Below are 20257 nucleotides of genomic sequence, written 5' to 3' on the forward strand. Positions count from 1 at the left end.
TGATGACGTACCACACCCGTGAAATCAATTACTGAACGCATATATTTAAAATTTGGTTGAATCCAAAGAGACTGGTACAGAGTTAATTGGTGACTACTACATAACCACAGAACTAAATTTACGCTACACGTGACAGACGGTATTTTGAATTTGTCGATGTCAGAGCTTTGACACTCCAAATATGTAATGATATTTGTATTTGTTTTCGTTTGAAACTGGTGAAACATGAGAACTGGACTGATTCTAGCGACGAAAAACAACTTTCCGACTCAGAATTCAAGACAGCTACTCATTGGCAAGAGTGTGAAGAAGAAGAAGAAGAAGAAGAAGAAGAAGAAGAAGAAGAAGAAGAAGAAGAAGAAGAAGAAGAAGAAGAAGAAGAAGAAGAAGAAGAAGAAGAAGAAGAAGAAGAAGAAGAAGAAGAAGAAGAGGAGGAAGAAGAAGAAGAAAGAGGAGGAGGAGGAGGAGGAGGAGGAGGAGGAGAAGAAGAAGAAGTAGTAGTAGGCGGAGGATGAGGAGGTAATGGTTTCACAGCAAAGTTTGGTTATAATGTTCTCCCTCATTTTTACCAACAGGAATCTTCTTTCTCACTACATTTTGCATTATTTGAGGAAGCTACATGTATAACACGCACTAGACCTAAAGCGAGCCCAAGACAAACACGATCTAGAGCTAAGCAGACAAAAAACACATGCTTGAAACGATTTAGGTGATTCTTTGACGCTTGCCTTCAGTTTGAAAGTCCCGCAGGTAAATTACATCCACCCCTAGCGTACCAAAAATCTATTTGGACTGTGATTTAAAATTGGCTACAGCAAAAGCATTCTTCAGTAGCAATAAAATAATATATTTGTATAGTGTTCCATTTCCTGTACAAAAAGTGTTTCAAGTGTTACAAATGGTAATCAAACAACCTTAAATCGTCAAAGGGTCTCAGACAATATAGCTATAAAGTCCCATAAGCGATAAAGGAAGGCATGTCACGTTCAGAAATTAACGGCCCTTCTTTTAGTGCCTGGAGATTTATGCATTTCACGAATTGTTCGAATTTAGGGTTTGCTTTAAGCTGCGTGCTACAGAGCGGAACATTCCACTAGAGAAACCCTGCACAATTACATGGAGAAGGTTACATGTTGTTTCCGGTTCATTGAGAAGAACATATCTTCCTCTTGAGATGCTCTTCAATCTCTGTTTCTTTGTTCAAGTGAGCAAGGTCAGCTGCAACCCGTCCATCTGTTGTGGCTCGGCTGATGTCAGCTCTAAGATCCAAAAGCTTTCTCACAGCATACATGTTACCATGGATCGCTGCTATGTGTAGAGGAGTATAACCTTCTGAATCACGGCTGTTGACATCCGACGAGCCGTTCTTAACCAACAGTTCAATTATCTCACAGTCGTTATTTCTGCTTGCGACATGAAGCAGGGTCTCGCTTGATATTTCTGTAAACAAAGCATCTGCTTTTTTGTTTACTTTCTCCAAGGTGTTCTCTGGAGGATTCTTTCCCCATCCTGATTCAAGGAGGATTCCAAAGTCTGCTACGTTAAAGCCACCCCTAAATGACCGCTTCAGGAAGAGGCCAACCAAATACTTCTCTACCACGACATAATGCCAGGCTGATCTTCCTTTCTCTTTCGCTTGAACAAGATAAACTCTATCTTGTTTGCATTCCATATTTACATCAGCATTACATTCAAGCAAAAGTTGAACAAGTTTTTCATCATGTTTTTTGACTGCAAGAAAGAGAGGAGTTCTGCCTTGTTTGTTTCGCAAGTTGATGTTACATCCTGCCTCAATCAGAAGCTGCGAAATCTTGAAAAATCCCTCTTGAATTGAAGAGTGTAGTGGTGTATCTCCTCTAATATCTTGAATATTTGGATCAGCGCCATGTTCCAACAGCATGCGAGTAGCCATGTAGTTGTTCCAATCGGCCGCTAACTTCAAAGGTGCTACATTGCCATCGGTGCTTTGGGCATTCATGTCCGCGCCAAGATCAATGAGGGTCTGGATCAACAAACTTGAGGATGATATGCTTGCCAACAACAAAGGCGTACGATTGAATGATGCTGGAATATTAACATCCACGCCATCATTAACAACAAGTTCTACAGCCTCTTCCGCATCATTGGTGCAGGAGCACCAGTGCAGCTTTGTGAATGAATCGACTTTCGCGCAAATTGCCTGGTATAGTTTTTCACTATCAGCATGACCACGGCTCTTGTTAGCGAAACTAAAGAAAACATCTACTGCAGACTTTCGGAAGAAAACATTAGCGTCGTGTCCTGTTGTTTCAGAATTCATCTCCTTTACCAAGTTACCGAGAAAGGGAAGGACTTTGAGAACAATTCTAAAGTCCTTATCCGCCTGCAAGAGATTCAAACCTGACCGTCTATCCACTCTCAAGAGAGCGTCCCGTGAAAGTGCCTTGAGACTGAGCTGTAACGAAAAAGGAAAGAGCCATTGAGTAGAATTTACCAGTAATGGTAAATCAATGGTGAAAGTTCTGATGTAAAGAAACTGAAAAAAAAAAAAAGAAAAAAAAATTTAAAGTAAAGTGCGTGACAATTTGCAAAGGATATAGACTTGATTATGAACAACAATGACTAGACTTGTTTGAAGATTGGGAGCCAACAAAGTCGCCTTTTGTTTTATCCTGAATGGTCTGGAAGGACAGAGGGGAAAAGGATGCTATATTTTACCGGTTGCTGATAACTTGGACTTGCATTATTCTTCAGCAGCAACTGTACTATGGAGCCATGATTCTGACGTTCAGCTTTCTGCAGAGGTGTACGTTCAAACTAAAAGCACAAGAAGAATGTCAACCAAAATACTTTTTAATAAGTAAGGATTTGGTAAAACATTTGACAATAAAAATCTGCGATAAAATATTGCAAAACATAGCACGACGTTTCGACGTTTCCAGAACGTCATTATCAAGTGAAGGTAAAATAATGAAATCCAGTATATATAGGGAAAAGATGAATAAGTTGAAAGTTAAACAAAGAGTTTTGCTCTAATGGAGTCGCTCTGGGTGTTTAAATTGGGTCTTATTGTTCTTATGTACAACATTTCATAAACAGGACAATCCCATTTCGTGATACACTTTTTGAGCACTCTAAATTGGCTCTCATTGAGTACTGAGCCAATGTTCCCATGGGCATCCCTCAGGTGGCCCGGACCAATGGCAGAGTATCGATGATTAGCAATGCGTTGAAACAAATGGCGCGTCGTATATCCGACGTAATTTGAATCACACAAATCACATTTAAAACAGTAAACAACGCTATGCTGATTTACGATGCGTGGCTTGATCTCTTTAAGCTTTAGGTCTTGCTCAATTTTTACTGGTGTAGATTGGTTGTACATCAATGCCGATTTTTGAACAAGTAAACAAGTATAAATGCACTTATAAAAGTGCCAGTTGGTGTTGTCAATTGACAATGATATGGAGTTTTTTTTTGGGGGGGGGGGGGGGGCACTATCAACTTGACAAGGGAAAAACACTTTCAAGACGTATTCTTAATGAATACGAAGCATTGTTTATTGAACATTATCGCTAGGAAATGACCGGTATACGAACTAAGTTGTTAATGCATTAAGTGTGTCTAACAAACTTACCCTGTCTACGGCATTGACGTTCGCATTATGCTCTAACAGCAGTCTGACAACAGATTCTTGTCCATACCAACAAGCAAGGTGAAGGGGCGTCAAAGAAAACTGAAAAGCAAAGAGAAAGCAAAGCAATAAAATGACGCTTTAACCATGGACAACCAACAGCGTGCTTTTCTGGACGTAAGAAAAATCATTCTCTAAGGAAAAATAGTCTGCCGGTCAGTATCTTAACACGGTATAGGTAAAGCAGTTTGAGTCTATCCTTCAAAAACTTTGGCCTATTAGACATTGTATAAAATAACACGATTTACCCATTTTTACATTAAACGAAAGAGGGTCTTATCCGGTAGAAAAACAACAGGAAAAATAGTAACAGCTGTTTAGGAAAATGGAAGAAAAATAACCTGATCCCTTTGGTCCACATCTTCGCCATCGCCAAGGAGGATTTTGAGAGTTTCATGTTCACCTCTGATCGAAGCTTCATGAAGATGACTTCTCGATGCCTGTTAGAAAATTTGTGCATTAATGTTATATACTTAAAAAAAATTGAAATCCCCTTACCAAATTCTGCGTTCCTACAGTTATACCATACTCCACTTTCTTAAAGAAAAACGCGTCATTAATCGGTTGTCAGACCCCAAGCAAGAAGTCAAAGACGAACAACGTGTCTTAGTGTGAAACAAACAAACAAACAAAAACAAAAGCAATCGACCAAGAACAGAAAATAGTCTTACCTTCCGGATTTGCAAACGTGTGCCTGTCCGTCCTACACCTGCTCCTTGAGCTGGTTTAGCGCGTTGAATTGGTGAGGTGGTACTTCTTTCTACCAATATGTCAGTGCATCTTGCACCTGCTGCCTGATGTGGCTCACGTGCTTGAGATGTACAGCTCGTGCTAAATGGTGCAATTGTATAGGCACATCTTGCCCTTGCTCCTCCTTGAACTAGCTCGCTTTGTTGAGGTGGACAGTCTATGTCCCCTGACGTAACAAACAAATTAATAATAAAAAAGTCAACAAATTGGTAAGAACAGAGGAGACGATCGGTCGGTCGGTCGGTCGGTCAGTCAGTCAGCCAGTCAGTCCGTCAGACAGTTAATCAGTCAATGATTCAGTGAGTCAGTCAGTCAGCCAGTGTCATATGAATCTACCATACAGAAGGGTACGCTAACTGGGGACACCAAGTCAAAACAGTTCTGTTACAGACGATTCCAAGATTGATGGAACGATTTAAAATGATTTTCCTTCAGATACTTTCAACTTCAAACTGAAAGAAATAATTCATTTGTTTGAGTCCTGCTAGTTTAAATAGATGATTAAATCGATGGCACTAACTCTGTAATCAGTGGCATTGATTAACAAAGGCGGCCAAGGCTGCCAATACTGATGACGCGACAACCCCAGTCAAAAGACTCCCAAAGTAAGAGATAATTATTTAGAGAAAGTAAATACACAAATTTCTCATTAACTTAGTTAGATTAAAACTGTCAAATGTTTAGTCTGTATACCGGGAATCTTATTCATTGAATGTTTGTCTGGCATCAGTATCCTTTTTCAAATGATAGCACTTTACAGCTTCAGTTTTTCCTTAAAATCTCTTTTCCATGTTCACTGGCTGACACGAAATGCAATGCTAACATTGATTGTTTGATCGAAGAAAGCTGATCCATTAATAGACAAAGAATACTCTCTAGTAGTCACAAGTTGTTTGTATGAAGTTTTTAAGACGTGGCATTTATTTTCCAGTTCCATTGATTTTATTACTCCCCGGGATGTTCTTGGGTGAGGGATGAGGGACTGGCTGAGTTTCTGTACGCAAGGTTCTCACTTTTAGCTTTTTGTTAAGATTCATTTCTCTTTCCTAATGGTCAACTCCCAGTCCCAGTTACTCGAACAACTGAACGCCACACTTTCAACTGGTGCAAAACCAGCAAACTTATCCAGCCAGTTCCAAACCCTTCAGAGCTCTCTTTTTACAATAAAATTCCACCTGAAACCGGAGCTGACAATACAAGCCAAACAAGCAAACAAATAAAAAACTTAAACTTACCATGAAGGATTCTCCACATCTTTTCAACGAGGACTTCACATTGATTCTTCCAACTGTACTTCTTTTCATAGGAAGATTTCAGCAATTTGATCTCTTCAAGCCGCAATCCATGTCTGGCACGGACACCTTCAATTTCTTCAGCCCACTTTGCAGGATCATCCGAATCAACTACACATGAATTGCCAAAGAGCACATTCTCAAGAGCTTTGGCAAATCCTGACTTACTTCCCACGAGGATGGGTAAGCCAGCAGATAAGGCTTCCAGGGAAATCAGACCAAATCCCTCGGATTTGGATGGCATGATAGCCAGATTAACTTCACAGAACAGGTCTTTCATCCTTTCCCTACTCTGTATAAAGCTTCTAATAGTGAGCTGATCGTCACCAATACCATATTGGAGAAACTTTGTTCTCACTTCTTCCTGTTTTCCATCAGCAGCACCCACAAAGATAAGATGATAAGGTTTTCTTTTTAGTCGGTGATCAGTGAATGCTTTAGCAGCGATATCGTATCCCTTTAGCCCAAAGTCTTCATCATCACCACGACCACAGAGCAACACTTTGAATTCACCATTCTCGTTGGGGGCTTGTTCTAAATCCCCAAATTCCCTAAGAAACAGTCCTGGAACGATCGAAAAAATATCCTGATCTGTCTTTTGCCGTCGTAAATATGACGAATAAGCCTCTTTCAGTTTGGATCCAACAGGTACAACAAGATCAGCGAGTTTGCAGAGACCGACTTCATCCTGATGTTTTCTTTCACCTTTTGAAATGGGAGCAGCATACCTTTTGTGCTTGCTTAGGTCTTCTGGAGCGGTGTGCACCATTTGAACCCATTTACAATCGTGAAATCGGGTAGACTCTTTAATTATTTGAATTTGCCGGCCAAGCTTCACACCATGGCCAACAACAACATCCATTTTGTGATCTTTAGGTGGGACACTTAACCAATCCAGAGGATCATAGCCCAGGCGTTTCTCTGCATCAACAACAGTGATGCCATGACTCCGAGCCTCTGTTTTGTCTTCCTCTTCACAAGCACCCTTAGGAACTAAGAAAGCCACTTCCACTTTCGACTGTTGTGACAAGCGAATTGCAAGTTCTCTGTTTAGTGTGGACAAACCACCTTCTGATGAGCTCCATTCGCTTCCCAGAAGTGTAACTTTCAATGTTTCACTGGAGGAAAAGGTACCTGTTTTTTCCTTAGGCCTTTCTTGTGACATCCCTCCAAACTGATATCAGAACCCTAAAAAGAATACATAACATGAAGCCTAAGCAGGCAGCAGTTACCGCTTAATAAACCTACTGAGGAAATCAAATGTACTCAGAACTTGAACTGTTCGTTGCTGAACTAAGAAAACCTTGAAGAATGTGATTGTCATGACTGCATGCAGCCAAAAAAAGATCTGCAGGCTGCAGGCAACGTTTACTCAAAAAGGAGATAGTGTGAATTATATTAATTGAATGGTGGGTGACAGTGAATGTGATACATGATTGATAATGATTTAATAAGACAAAAAAAAAAAATAATAAAAAGGAGTGAGTACTTTTAAGTACTCATGCGATCATTCCTTCTTTTTTTATTTATTAAAATTTAAGCATGTTATTAAAAAGCTACCTCCAAAATGGGGGGGGGGGGAGCATCTTTATTTGAAACTTCTGATACTTTGATTACTTGGAAAAACATATCTAACTCAAAGGATTAATAATTATTGTGCAGTCCAATCCCAGGCGGGGGGGGGGGGGGGTACTCGGGTATAAACGTGAAGGCGGGTCCGACGGAGCCTAATATTTTGCACCCAAAAAAATACATGGACGTTATATTGTGCACCCAAAAAAATACAAGACTGGAAATTTTAGAAATTTTACATGCAGATTATTCGAATCATGCTTTTGGATCTTGCAGGAACTTTGGCTTGAATTGCGTAAGAACTATTAGCCTGGCGGAAATTCGAACCCAAAAAAATACGAGCAGATTTTTTAGACACAAAAAAAAAAATACATGGTTAAATTTTCAACCCCCCAAAAATACAGGAGTTGAAAATTCTTGACCCAAAAAAATACGCCCCCCCCCCCCGTCACTTTTATACCCGAGTATACCCCCTGGGAGTCCAATACCCTCCAGAATTTCCAATCCCCTTGGGGGGGGGGGAGGGGGTGTTTGGATATCAATATTTCATGGAACTAATATATTTACCTTTTCCATTTCCTTTTTAAGGCCGTTACTGACATAGCTCATTCTTAGGAATTTAAATTTAAGCACATCTAAAGTAATTTCGGCTGTGGTAAAGTGGGTTTTGATAAACAGCCAAGCATATTATAATCGCATTGATATTTGATAGTTCAGTCATAAATGGAACTCAATTGAAACTCATAAAATGAATAGCCGCTAACATTTAGATTTGCCATGAGTTATAGACATTAATCAATAACTGTAACAAAATTCTTGAACCTGATTGGCCATCGGCAGCCATGATTTGAGCATTAACAGGACACTGTACACCTCATGCCTGGTCTAATTGGATGGTACGCACCATTTGGGCGTGCTGTAATTAAATCAATCTTGAAACTGTTGTCCTCCATTTATTCACCAAAAAGTTAATAAAACTGTTAAGCTTTTTTTCTCAAAATTTGGTAGAGTTATGATTAACTGGTTACAGGACTTTGCGTCCTCCAATTTGGTCTGTAATCATACTCATGATTATAAACAAATTGGACTCCCGCTGTGTGGTTGTCTGATTTTGTTAATCACTCGTATGATTACAGACTGAATTGGACTCCACTCTTGCCAAGCTGATTTATTAATTATGCAAGGTAAAAAAACAACAGCTAACATAATTTCACCACCAGTGTAATTAATTGGTGATATTAGGTATTCCCCGGCCCCCTGGTTTCTTAATTTTCTTGGCTTGCAAATCTAATTTAATGTGACTAGAAAAACACTCCTGAATTTAGGCAAATGTTTGCAATAATTATTCTTATCTGAATGTGCAAATTAGCAGACACATGCAGCTAAAGTGACCAAAATACTGTCCAGGCAAATTATAGTTGGCCTCCATTAACCCTTTAACCCATAATATCAAAGAACAAATTCTCCTATCTTGTCCCAATACTTTTCTTATAAAAGTACTAGGAAGAAGTTATCAAAATATTAAGAAAATTCACCTTGGGTGATCATATCCTTAATTCTCATGATCTCAGGGGTTGAATATAAGCATTGACATTACAAGGAGAAATTTGATGCTGATCACTGTTAGAGCTTAAAGGGTTAAGAATCAAAATATGTGTCACAAAGGTTAAGATGTGAATGTGTTTCAAATGCTCCAATTAATAAGCCTTAAATTGAAAATAAAAAAAAAACTGTTTGAGAAAGTAACTTAATTAAGGGTGCCCTAATTATATCAATGACATACACTGTTTATATGCAAACAGAATATTGTGCAGTTCCAGAAAATATCCATACTCCCCCCATGGAAGGACTTTTTGTTTTGCACCCCCATCCCACCAGCAAATTCCAGTTTAGCTTCATACTTTGCTTCTAAAGACTTTTAAGACCCCCCCCCCCCCCCTAAGAATTTCTGATGACCTCTGCTTCCATGGGGTGGGTATGGATTTTTTCTGGAACTGCACAATATTTGGATGATTTCAGTTTAACTTTTATTGGGATCGAAACAGTTGAACAGGACACAAGGTCTCATGCGAGGTGCCCACCCAGAAAAACAATTAAAATAAAATACACAACAATTTAGTAAGTTAAGGTGCTAATATGTAATGTGCACCCAATGGAAGTGACTTTCCCTGTTAAAGGTTTTGGCCCTTATGAACCCCACCCCCCTTGTGGCAGCGGTGTGGGTATACATGGACGTTTACTGTAGCAATTACATTTTATCCAACTTTGTGTATATGGGCTAGTGTCTTCTCAACCTACAATCAATTTTAACTCCTCAAATAGAGACTATATATAAAATTGTCACTACATTTTAATATATCTTAGCATGGAACAGTCTAATTATACATTTGCACACATTTTACAGTTTATAAGGGACCATTCATTATTTATCCACGGGATGTGGAGGATGGGTGAGAAAATGGGGGGTCTTGAAATGTGCGGTCCCAGAAAATATCCATACTCCCCCCATGGAAGGTTTTTTTGTTTTGCACCCCCTCCCCTCCCCCCAGGAAATTCCAGTTTAGCTTCATACGTTGCTTCTAAAATTTTGACTTATAAGAACCCCTCCCCCTAGGAAACTCCGATGACTTTCCATGGAGTGGGTATGGATTTTGTCTGGAACTGTACAATTTTTGCCAATGCTAAAAGGGGGTCCTGGAGTACTTACAGAGTTGTGGAGTGGAACCTTGGAATTTTCAAAGGTGGAATCATGTCTCAAACAAAGATACATACATGCAATTAAGTGTATATAACTCCAGTTTTTGGATGAAATCAAGAAGTGTTATTTGTAATTACAATGTATTTATTTAATAAAGTTTGTCATTTCTTGAATAGAGGATTATTTAAAATAGACATTTAGATCCTAAAATAATTGCACTACAGCAATATGCATAATATTGGTAACTGGTCGAGCAATGTTGGAACTCTAAGTTAGAATGCAAATACAAAATACAGTGTGTTGGCAGCAACTGGATCTTAGACTTAATTGCTTGACAGGTCACTGTCAACTAATCACCACCAACCAGTTAGCTGACAGTTCAAAGAGCACTGGACTACTGTACAGGAGGTCAAAGGTTCAAACCCTCAGGCCTGCAGACCAACACTCAGGGTCTTTAAATAACTGAGGAGAACTTGTGCTGCCTTTGTAATGACATTCATTGTCTTTCACATTCATGAAAGATAATGCCAGTGGTATCTAATTTACATGCTGACATCTGAGCAGGAAATAGCAGAGGAGTCATGACAGACCTGCACGACTTCTAACAATGGAAACATTTTTGAAATGTAACCTGGATAGGAAGAAACCATATGGAGCAAAGTTTCTTGTGAAAGAAAATAATACCATGGCAGGGACCAGACCTCAACCCGCCAACCTTCAGATTTGAAGTCCAATGCGCTTATAACCACTACACCACTGAGCCCCCTAAAAACAGTGTGCGTCCATACTAGAATAGTTCATAGAAATATGATAGTGCTGGGGTGGGGCATTGAAATAATCCCCTACTAAAATTGGGAGGTCTTAACAAAAATCAATTCTATTAAGGGGGATATAGGGGGGGGGGGGGGGGTGAAAAAAATAAGCAAGTGTTAGAAATTTCAAACCCATCCCCCATCCCATAAATATAAATGAACAGTCCCTAACGGGCTATGATCAGGATTAGCAGGTCTGCAAATGACCAGCTGAAGCACTTAAAGAAGAGTTTCCATCAAGAAAGCCATAGGATTAACTTACCACTTTTCATGATGATGTGGCAAAATTTCAATATGTATTTAATAACGTACTGTGCAAAGCGAGAAATGTGGCAATTCTCAGCCTTGGCCAAAGTGGGTTTAAGACCGGTAGAGCAATAATCCTCTGAAGACGGAACGGAGCTTGAGTTGGTGGTTTATACCTTTCCTGTATGGTGGTGAAGTGGAAAAAATGCGTGATGGAAATGCTGGTTTTTTTGCTTTAAATTCTTTCTCATACTTAAATGAAAATACTGCATCATCAGTAATTAAACCCGGAAGTGAATCGTATGTAGTGAAATGAAAAGTTAATTCACTATTCAAGTTATTTTCTCTCTGAAATGAAAAACAGCCTTTCAGGACAAAATCCTCGTCGAGAACAACATCATCAGTTGTTTAATACCAGTCGAGAGTTCTGACAGTTGTCCTCATAAACAAATTTATATAAACTTTATAGCTTCAGTCGTGTCAATCCTGAGGATGAAGTTATGACGCATTGACCAGCGTTGTCATCGACAACTTTGTCACCTTCCTGTTTCGATCAATTTTCTTAAAACAACAAGCTTCAGTACGGCCTCACTTTTCTCCCGTTTGACTTAAGCTTACCTTATGTATTCTCCTGCTCGGCCGCTCTTTATATCATGCTGGATCCAGCGAACACCACGTGATCTTAATCCGAACTATTTTGCCGGAAGCCGCGTGACGTAACGCTACGCTTCTGCTGCGGATGGCCAGTCTTCGTGTAAGATTATGTATATTGTCCCGAGCTACTGGCTCATCGATCATCTCGGTTCAATCGATCGGAAAAAAAAAACAAAACAACGTATTCTTCATAAGATTTTTAATTTTGACCCCTTTGACCATACTTTCGTTATAGTGTAATCTTTCTTCGTCACCGTGTGATTTTCTATGAGAGACACGCAAGTTTTAAACTTGCGATTTTTTTCCTTATATGTACCACGGTATGCATGCAGTGTAAAAGTTGAATTTAACATTAGAATGTGAATGGGCATTGTCAACTTGAAACTTTTTTTGGCTTTCACTTTCGGCTTTCCAACTAACTAGCTTTCTTTTGTACTCACACGGTCAACTCATCATTTTTTTCTCATTACAAACCCGCAGCTATTAACTTCTTTGCTTAATCTTTCTTCATCCTTTTGTGATTCTCTTTAAGAGACACGCAAGTTTTTAACTTGCGAATTTTTTTCGTTATGTACCTCGGTATTCATGTGTGAATAGCCTCTGCGTGAAGTTTTTGCGACTGACTGGGTTCGAGGATGTTTGTCGTTTTGGATTTTGGATAGTTTGTATAACTAGCTTTCAGCTAGTGTAGCGAATCGATTTGTCGGGAAACGATCGGGCACCCACGTCATGTAAGCCAACGGCAAGTGAGAAATCAAAGAACTCAAACACAAGGATCAGATTCACGAAGCCCTCCTAATTTAAAATGTATCCTAAGTATTGCTTCTTGACAAAAGTCTATTACTGATATTGTTCAACTAACAATTGCCTATTGCAGTAAGAAAAAAATAGTGAATGACCATCGTACTTATGTATGCAAGTTAAGTAGTTGCGAAAAGAGAGCGGCGGAAAAAAAAATCAGGCTTGACTGGATTCCGAACCCATGACCTCTGCGATTCCGGTGCAGTGCTCTACCAACTGAGCTATCAGGCCAACTGGGAGCGGGTCATACTGTGAGTTCATAATGTACCCGTAGAGGTGAAGTTTAATTTTTGTTTTTACTCTTTCCGATTTAAAACTTCAGCTAAAGAATCCGCGAACAGATCAAACTGTGTTGACGTAAACAAATCACTTTACAGCGATCCGCCTTTGGAAACAGAAAACGAGATTGTTAGGTGCCCACAATATTTTAACATTTCTTTCATTCCCAGTTGTTCCACTCCCATATCTACAGCCAAGTGATTGCACCAAAAGACTTTCACTGAACAATTTACCGTGTTTATATCTAAAAATCTATTACACGAAATACATTAACACTGACATGCATTTGCTACTAAACTAGCTTTGTGCATAAATATCAATTTACAATCTTTGACCTCTGCACTTAGAAACAAAATAAGTCATTGCTTTTTTTGCAACGATACAGTTTTGCCAACAAACATCTTAAAAATTAGACCGTTGAATCAATTTCATAATCCTTGTAAAATTTCATTAATCCTCTTCTCCTTCCGGAATGCAAGCCATGAGACGCAACCAACGAACGAAACGAGACGACTTGCTGACCTGTGGAAAGGCAAGCAAAGAATCCGTGTAAATGTTAAGCGGGAAGATGTAGATAAATTATCAAGTTATCTCAATCGCACTCTCACTGAACCTTTTTCTTAAATAAATCCTTTAGCGCACCCTTTGCGAAGGCGAGTAGTCTACAGCTGTTTCAACAAAGGTTGTCCAAAAAAAAAGCGTAAAAGCGTACGCGACAATGTTGAAAGGTAGTCTGGGAAATACCCAATAAATTTCAATGAAAGCTCAGAATCCATAATGCCTCGACCGTACAACGAAGACTTGGGATGGCGGGCAATATGGATTCTGAGCTTTTATTAAAATTTATTGGGTATTTCCGCTGCTCACTTAGGTCCGGTTTCTCTTCACTGGACCGCGGGCTCATTTTCCGAAAAGCGGCTGGTCATCGAGCCTAGCCTGAATCATGTGAATGAAAGCTAAGGAGCAGCACTCCCCAATGGTGCTGTTTGTTATACTAGTTGTACTCAGGCTGGTTTGTAATCGTGAACGTTGCACCCATAGTTTCACCGTTATGCAAAACGATCATTTTATATTCTCATTGTATGCGATTTTCATTTTATACAAAAAAGAACAAAAAGTGGTGAATAGGCTTCGTTTGAGTACCACACACGCACTAAGGTAATCATAGATAACTGGACATCATCACAGCATATTTGAAATAAATATTACTGTAGCCATAAATCTATAATTGAAGTATGAGAGCCATGCCTTAACATGCTTGAAAAAGAAGCCGTATCCAGGTACAGCAGTCATCGAACATGAAGCCCCTGCATATAACCCTGGACATTAGTGACATAGGTAATTTGTAAATTTACGTACCTTCTTCGGTTGCTTCTTCTGCCGGCTGGCGTTTCTTCTAAATGGCACATTTGCGATTAGCTTGCCAAACTTTCCTTTAGGTTTCACCTTTGTCGTGCTCACTGCTGATTGGCAGGTGTCATTTTCCGGAGTTTTTGCTGTTGGTGGGCAGCACTCCTCCTTAGAGGTTTTCTCTGCTTTGTCAACGTTTCCTTGGACGTCCGGTGTGGACTGAAAAAAAAAACTATAGCTGTTTTACGATTGTAAGTCAAACCTTACTTGTTTCAGGTATTTTACTGTTTGCAACTTCAGGAAGGTTCCCGTTCGAAATGGTTAATCAAAGACCCAGAACTGAGACATATCATGATAGAGAATTTTCATTACTTTTCACGAAAAAGCGTGCATGAAACTTGACAGCTTCTAGGGAGCTTAAAAAACAGCAACGCCGATCGGCGACGGCAATAAAAACGTCTTAACAGCAATAGCCTCAATAACCGAATCAATAACTCTGCACGTGCATTACACATTACACTTTGTGTACATTTCTTTGCCGTCACTGCACGACTAGGACGTGTTATGATGATTTTTTTTCTTTTTCTTTTCAAACTTGGATGCAATCTCTAATAATTCAATTCCAGGAAATTTCACCTACATTTGTCTTTTAAAGCAGTTGGAATAATCACGACGAAGTTTAAGAAAACGCGAATTCATTTTAATACTGACGTATTCGCTGCCGTCGCCGTCGTCGTTGCTAAAGCTCCCTAATTATTAGGCATTGTGTGAAACGGAAACGTTCGGAAAGAGTTATCAAAAACATAGTCAGAAAAGCTATCAAAACTGATAACTTTAGCAAGAGCTTTCTAAAGTGTCAAAGGCTAGGTACGGCGAATATCAGGGAAAAACCAAGAATTTCAAGAATTGCTAGTTCTGGGCTCATTGATGCACCCTCCACCACAGATAACATGGCAGGTTGCAAACACCCTTATTTGTATGTGCGCATGTATAGAGCGTTTTCATTCACGTGAGTACCGGCCATATTGGTTTACTGAGACAAGAGGAAGTATTTGCATAAAAATAGAGTTCAATTCCCAGAGGTTTAGTTTGGGACACCAACATGGCCGCCATTTCTTTGTTTTGGGACACCAACATGGCCGTTGTGACGTCACGTGAAAACATTCTATAAAGGAATAGCAAAAATTGGGCGGATTATATGTACTGTAAATGTTGCATCCATTCGAACACGTGTACACAACGAGAAATGGATCTTATGTTTTAAGCCTGGCGAATAAATGATATGATAGATGAATTTTTCAGTCAGTTCCCACGAGTCACCTGTAGCTCAGTGGTAGATCATCCGAACTTGTAATCGAAGTTATAGGTTCGACTCCTGATAGAAGCACTCGGATTTTCTTTTTCTGAGTATGCCTGTGTCACTGACTAAAAAAATACATCTATTAAGAAATGGATGACTGTTAATTTGACCTCTAAGAACACAACTAACATATCAACAGAAAACTCCCAACTATAGACTAACCTCTTCTTTATTCTCACAATTAACTGCTTCTTCATATAATTTAAAGAAGTCATGATCCTCATAATCGTATCCATCTCCTTCATATTCTTTTGGCTCGGGTGGTCCTGGTTCATCAAATTTCGTTGGATCTTCTCCGTTAAGAGCTCTTTCTATGTCCTCTTCGAGTTTCCAGAAAGGAAAAATCACCATCTTTTCTAACTCCTTCTTAAACGTATAATCTATCCAGTAAATGTTTAAATCGATTTCCTCGACATCTTCTCGAAGCTCTTGAAGCTCTTCATCCATGTTGTCTTTCTCTTCTCTCAGAGTGTTGACCATTTCAGCGTCGTGTTTAATCTCCGAGATATCTCGCCTTTTCTTTGCAATAACTTTTGTTAGCTGCCGGGTTTCTTGATCAAGCTTGAGCTCCACCTCTCTATGTTTCTTCTCCATGGACTGGAATTCGTCTTGCAGGTTTGCAGCTTGTGATTTCATTTTGCTGAGTTGTTCCTTGGCATCTGCAATCCGCTTTACAATGGAGGCGTTTCGACTTTCCTGTTCCTCTATTTCTTCATCCAACGCAAAGCTCGTCGATTCCAAACTCTGTATTTTATTAAGAACTGTACTCTTGCTCTGCAAAGAAGGGAAAATATTTTTTCAGCTGATTTTGGCCAAGCTTAGGTGGCTAACGACAGTATGTTTGTGAGAACGCACTTTTCAAAAAAGTGTGCGAGTTCAAAATAAAGGCCAGGCTGTACTTTTATAATCGTACTGCACCATTTTCCAATACTTATTAAACCTATATATTGTTTTGCGGCGTTGCCGTCGCCGTTGTTGCCCTAGTGTTAGCCCTGACCTGACCCCTCAAGGTCTGGTCTAGTCTGGTCTGATTTGGTCTTTGTGTGTATATTCTCATGGTTAGATAGGAAAATGCTCAGAGATATTAGCTGCATTAAGCTACTCAAAAATCCGAGGGTAAATAAAGATATGATTATGATGATAAATTTATCAATCGTGTTTCAATAAAGAATGATTGATTGATTGATTGATTGATTGATTGATTGATTGATTGATTGATTGCATTGATCCATCCTCAGTTATCTTCTGTACCTCTTTAATAATTGTTGCAACAGTAGGGGGGGGGGGGGTGGAGGTATTGCAATGGATATATCGGACATATCTGTACCTCTTAATTATTAGCGCCAATTATTTACGCACTGATATATCCATTGCAATATCCCCCCCCCCCCCCCCCCTATACTATTGCACCAATTATTTACACATTTGCCCAGGGCTTCTCCATACCTTAACATTATGTGAGTGGTTCTCAGCTGTTACTTTTTCCCATTCTTCAGATAAATCTATATGGGATGGCTGCGCAAACCAATCACCTTCTGCAAAGTCACAGCTGGGAGATTCCTGTGTGTTTGAGCAGAACACATCAGGCCAAGGCTCTGATTGAAATTGAGGCGCATTGAAGTCTGTTGTTTGTTGCCAGAATTGATCCGGAAAATCATCAAAGTCATCTTGTGACATCTTTTCGCTGAGGGTCCCAAACAACTGGTAGGAACCTGTTTCGTTGTCTTGCCATAGGTTAGATGGTTCACCGTTGTCAAATGAGTCGTACCACATGACTAGAAAGATAAATGAAGAGAATTTGTTAGCAGATTATCCCGTCTTATTGAGAGATTAATCGGAAGGAAAATGTTGCGCAACCGGAACGTTTTTCTAACGTACAATTTGGAACAAACTTCAGATCGAAGAAGCCTTGGATCCGTTCAGTCAACTCCCGAAGAGTTTCCGTGCTCGAAGGGTATTAGGTAGGTGGTAGATATAGAATATATAGAGGATTCGTCATTTCAATACTGCTGTCACACGTAATATATATACATATTGTGCTTTTGTAATTATTGTAATGCGCGATTGATCATCTTGTCATGGAAAAGGCGCAATATAAGCGAATAAATTATTATTATTATTATTATTATTATTATTATTATTATCATTATCATTATTATTATTATTATTATTATTATTATTATTATTATTATTAGTTTTTCGCGCAAGATCTCCCAATGTGTTTCTTAATTTCGTTAAGGTTTAAAACTAAAGGGGTTTAAAATTAGTTTTCAAAATAATTCAAAACCGAATTTCTGGTAATGAACATTGTGAGCATAAATAGCATATTGAGGTTCGAAGTTTTTTTCGAAAGTTTTAAAAACGAACGCGAACAGGTTGCAAAATGTTGCACGCGCGCACAAAATACGTAGGCGACAACGGCAAAAAAAATTGGTTTGAAAATTTAAACTTAAGCTTATAACCTTATTCGCTAATTTTTAATTTAGATGAATTTGAAAATGCATCACTTAAGCTATTTGCTAAAGTTTTTTTAATGTTTGTAATTTCTTTTTTCAACCATGTTCAAATAACTTTAAATTTACTCCGTCACGGAGTTTTTAAAAAAAAAGTTAAGGGATAAATACCACGCTAAAGTAAATATGCAAAGAGAAGAACGACAAAGAAACCATGAACAACAACAACAACAACAACAACAAATAACAACAACCAACAGAAAATGTTGTCACTGACCTGGCTTGAACCTTACGACGGCGAAAAAGTGTTTTTTTTTGCCCTTAGTCGATCTTTTTTCAACCACTGAAATCAAAATTTACAACTTCTTTCTCACTTGTAATATATGCGAGGGTAAATCTTCATAAAGGTTTAATCCTCACGTGAATTTTCTCTTCGCTTTCGGAGTAAAATCTTTCTGTGCGGAAAGCTTCACCGAATGGTTTGTTTATCTGTTGTTCTCTTCGTTTCCATGGTTGTGTAGTTTGTGGTGTCACAGCGCGCGCTCAGTCCAATGCGCGCGCTCGCCTAAACGATCCGTAAACAATAAACTTGAAACTTTGAAACCTACAGTATCGGTATTTGTGAGCTCTGCTGTGTGAGGTACTGAGGTACTTAACAACTTTAGATCAAAATTTCAACGAATGAAACTCTACTGGATTTCTTGTTAACTGTAAAAAGCAACTATAATCAAGTTTAGGGCCTAACCGTGCATGGCCGTTAAAATTTTCAAATAGCGCTAGTTTAAATTTTGGGGGAGGGAAGGACATAAGGTTCTCAAGACACAAAAGTTTGGAATAAATAACATGAGACAAATAAAAACAGGTAAAGCTTTACGCCAATGTCTCGTCCATTTTTTGTCTGATCCATTTTTTAAGTCAAGCATGTGAACACAAGAATCTTGTACGTCACATATAAATTGATATGTGGAAGGATAGAGTGCAAAATCCCCTTCTCTGTTTTCCTCCCCGCCATTTACTCATTTTTTATAGTAAACGCGTTTCTAGTTTCAACAACTTAGGTATAAAACAAGATATCACCACGGGAGAGAAAAGAATCCAACGTACGGGAAAAAGATGGCGGCTAAACATTTTCCTACAAAACTTTGGGAATGTAACAAGCCTATGGCATATGGAAAACCGAATTGCATTTTTTTTTCGGTACGGTGGATTCCCACACATTCCCCAATTGCAATGTAATTGCCCCCCCGCCCCCTCCTCCCCAGTTAATTTAGAACATACCAGTCCTCCCTAGTTGATGGGGCCACACAATGTGCGCATGCTTGAATGTTTTCGTGGATAATCGGTTGGATGATCGTCGACTGACTTGTAATATTCACGTCACGTGATTGACTATTGTCCTATTAACTCTCTTGGGATTCCCGAAAATGGATGGTGATCAATAAAATAATTTGAGACAGATTTCCAAACGATTAGGGCGTGATTACCAGGAGGTAGAATAACGCTAGATAGCTAGGGTTACTCTGGTAGGAGGGTACTCTGCCGCTTTCACGTTCATCCTTTTCTTTATTCCGTCGTGGTTACAAGGCAGCTAAGGTTACTCTTGATAAAGGATTTAACACCTTCGGAGACGAAATCAAACTTGCACTTTTTGTTTCGGATTCACCCATTTGCGTTTTGAAGCCAAACCGAATCCGAAATCAAAATGTTCTGGATTCACATCACGAATCTAGAAAAATCTCCTCTAGCGTAAACGCCTGTTGCCGAGGCAACGCTTTACTCGTTCCATAAAGTCAAACTATGAACTTACGTCCAGCAAAAGTTTGTATGGATGAGAAATCTAGAAAATACAACAACTACGAATGAAAGAATGAATAAATGAATAAACGAGAGACCATCGCAATTGTGTACGCAACTAAACAGTTCAAATATATGTATTTCATGTTTTACTTCTATCATCCGACTCCTACAGGTATATAACAAATTCGGAAAAACGACCAGTCCCAAGTACGCTTGATAGCTCAATTTGGTAGAGCACTGCACCGGTATCGCAGTCCTGGGCTTGAAAAGGCCATTTCCTAGTTGCTTTGAACATCGTTATGAAAGCGAGGCTAAGTTCAAGGTTCTTATTATGAAAATTAGTTTTCATTCATATGCAAACAAAACTAATTTTCATATGAAAAGCTTTGCACTTAGTCTCGGTTTCATAATGAGGTTCACAGCAACTCGGAAATGTCCCATTCCATTGAAACCTCGATTTTTTTTCACGCTTTCTTCCCTGTACAAAACTGCAATCTCTCTCATTTATTGGTTAGCTATT

General features: G+C 39.1%; 2 protein-coding genes across 4 annotated transcripts; both read right to left on the reverse strand.

Annotated features, from left to right (window-relative positions):
- Positions 1-539: 539 nt before the first annotated feature.
- On the reverse strand, positions 540-11760 carry LOC146486478 (uncharacterized). Of its 3 annotated transcripts, XM_085100781.1 has the most exons (8): positions 11662-11760; positions 11060-11224; positions 5659-6903; positions 4345-4589; positions 4015-4113; positions 3617-3715; positions 2698-2796; positions 540-2434 (listed from the first exon to the last, which is right to left on the reverse strand). In XM_085100781.1, exons 3-8 carry the CDS (start codon positions 6878-6880, stop codon positions 1145-1147), a joined length of 3054 nt encoding a protein of 1017 aa, XP_084956907.1. In that variant the 5' UTR covers positions 6881-6903; positions 11060-11224; positions 11662-11760; the 3' UTR covers positions 540-1144. The 3 variants fall into 3 exon arrangements, with proteins under 3 accessions (XP_084956907.1, XP_084956923.1, XP_084956915.1); XM_085100797.1 differs by lacking the exon at positions 4015-4113; XM_085100789.1 differs by lacking the exon at positions 11662-11760 and having other exon boundaries at positions 11060-11643.
- Positions 11761-13009: 1249 nt separating this feature from the next.
- On the reverse strand, positions 13010-18546 carry LOC146486479 (uncharacterized). The gene is made up of 5 exons (XM_085100936.1): positions 18218-18546; positions 16934-17262; positions 15650-16261; positions 14137-14346; positions 13010-13299 (listed from the first exon to the last, which is right to left on the reverse strand). The coding sequence occupies exons 2-5, from the start codon at positions 17258-17260 to the stop codon at positions 13228-13230; spliced, it is 1221 nt and encodes a 406-aa protein (XP_084957062.1). The 5' UTR covers positions 17261-17262; positions 18218-18546; the 3' UTR covers positions 13010-13227.
- Between the last annotated feature and the right edge of the window lie 1711 nt (positions 18547-20257).

The sequence above is a fragment of the Pavona decussata genome, unplaced genomic scaffold, assembly GCF_977016875.1.
Source record: "Pavona decussata unplaced genomic scaffold, jaPavDecu1.1 SCAFFOLD_21, whole genome shotgun sequence".
NCBI lineage: Eukaryota > Metazoa > Cnidaria > Anthozoa > Scleractinia > Agariciidae > Pavona > Pavona decussata.

Excerpts from the sequence above, each read along its gene's own strand:
- LOC146486479 (XM_085100936.1), bottom strand. The coding sequence starts at position 17,260 with ATGTGGTACGACTCATTTGACAACGGTGAACCATCTAACCTATGGCAA. Across the intron at positions 14,347-15,649 it reads ATTGTGAGAATAAAGAAGAG|TCCACACCGGACGTCCAAGG; the intron begins GTTAGTCTATAG and ends TTTTTTTTTCAG. Across the intron at positions 13,300-14,136 it reads AGAAGAAGCAACCGAAGAAG|GTCAGCAAGTCGTCTCGTTT; the intron begins GTACGTAAATTT and ends GCCTTTCCACAG.
- LOC146486478 (XM_085100781.1), bottom strand. The coding sequence starts at position 6,880 with ATGTCACAAGAAAGGCCTAAGGAAAAAACAGGTACCTTTTCCTCCAGT. Across the intron at positions 4,590-5,658 it reads GATGTGGAGAATCCTTCATG|GGGACATAGACTGTCCACCT; the intron begins GTAAGTTTAAGT and ends TTGTTACGTCAG. Across the intron at positions 3,716-4,014 it reads ATGTGGACCAAAGGGATCAG|TTTTCTTTGACGCCCCTTCA; the intron begins GTTATTTTTCTT and ends TTTGCTTTTCAG.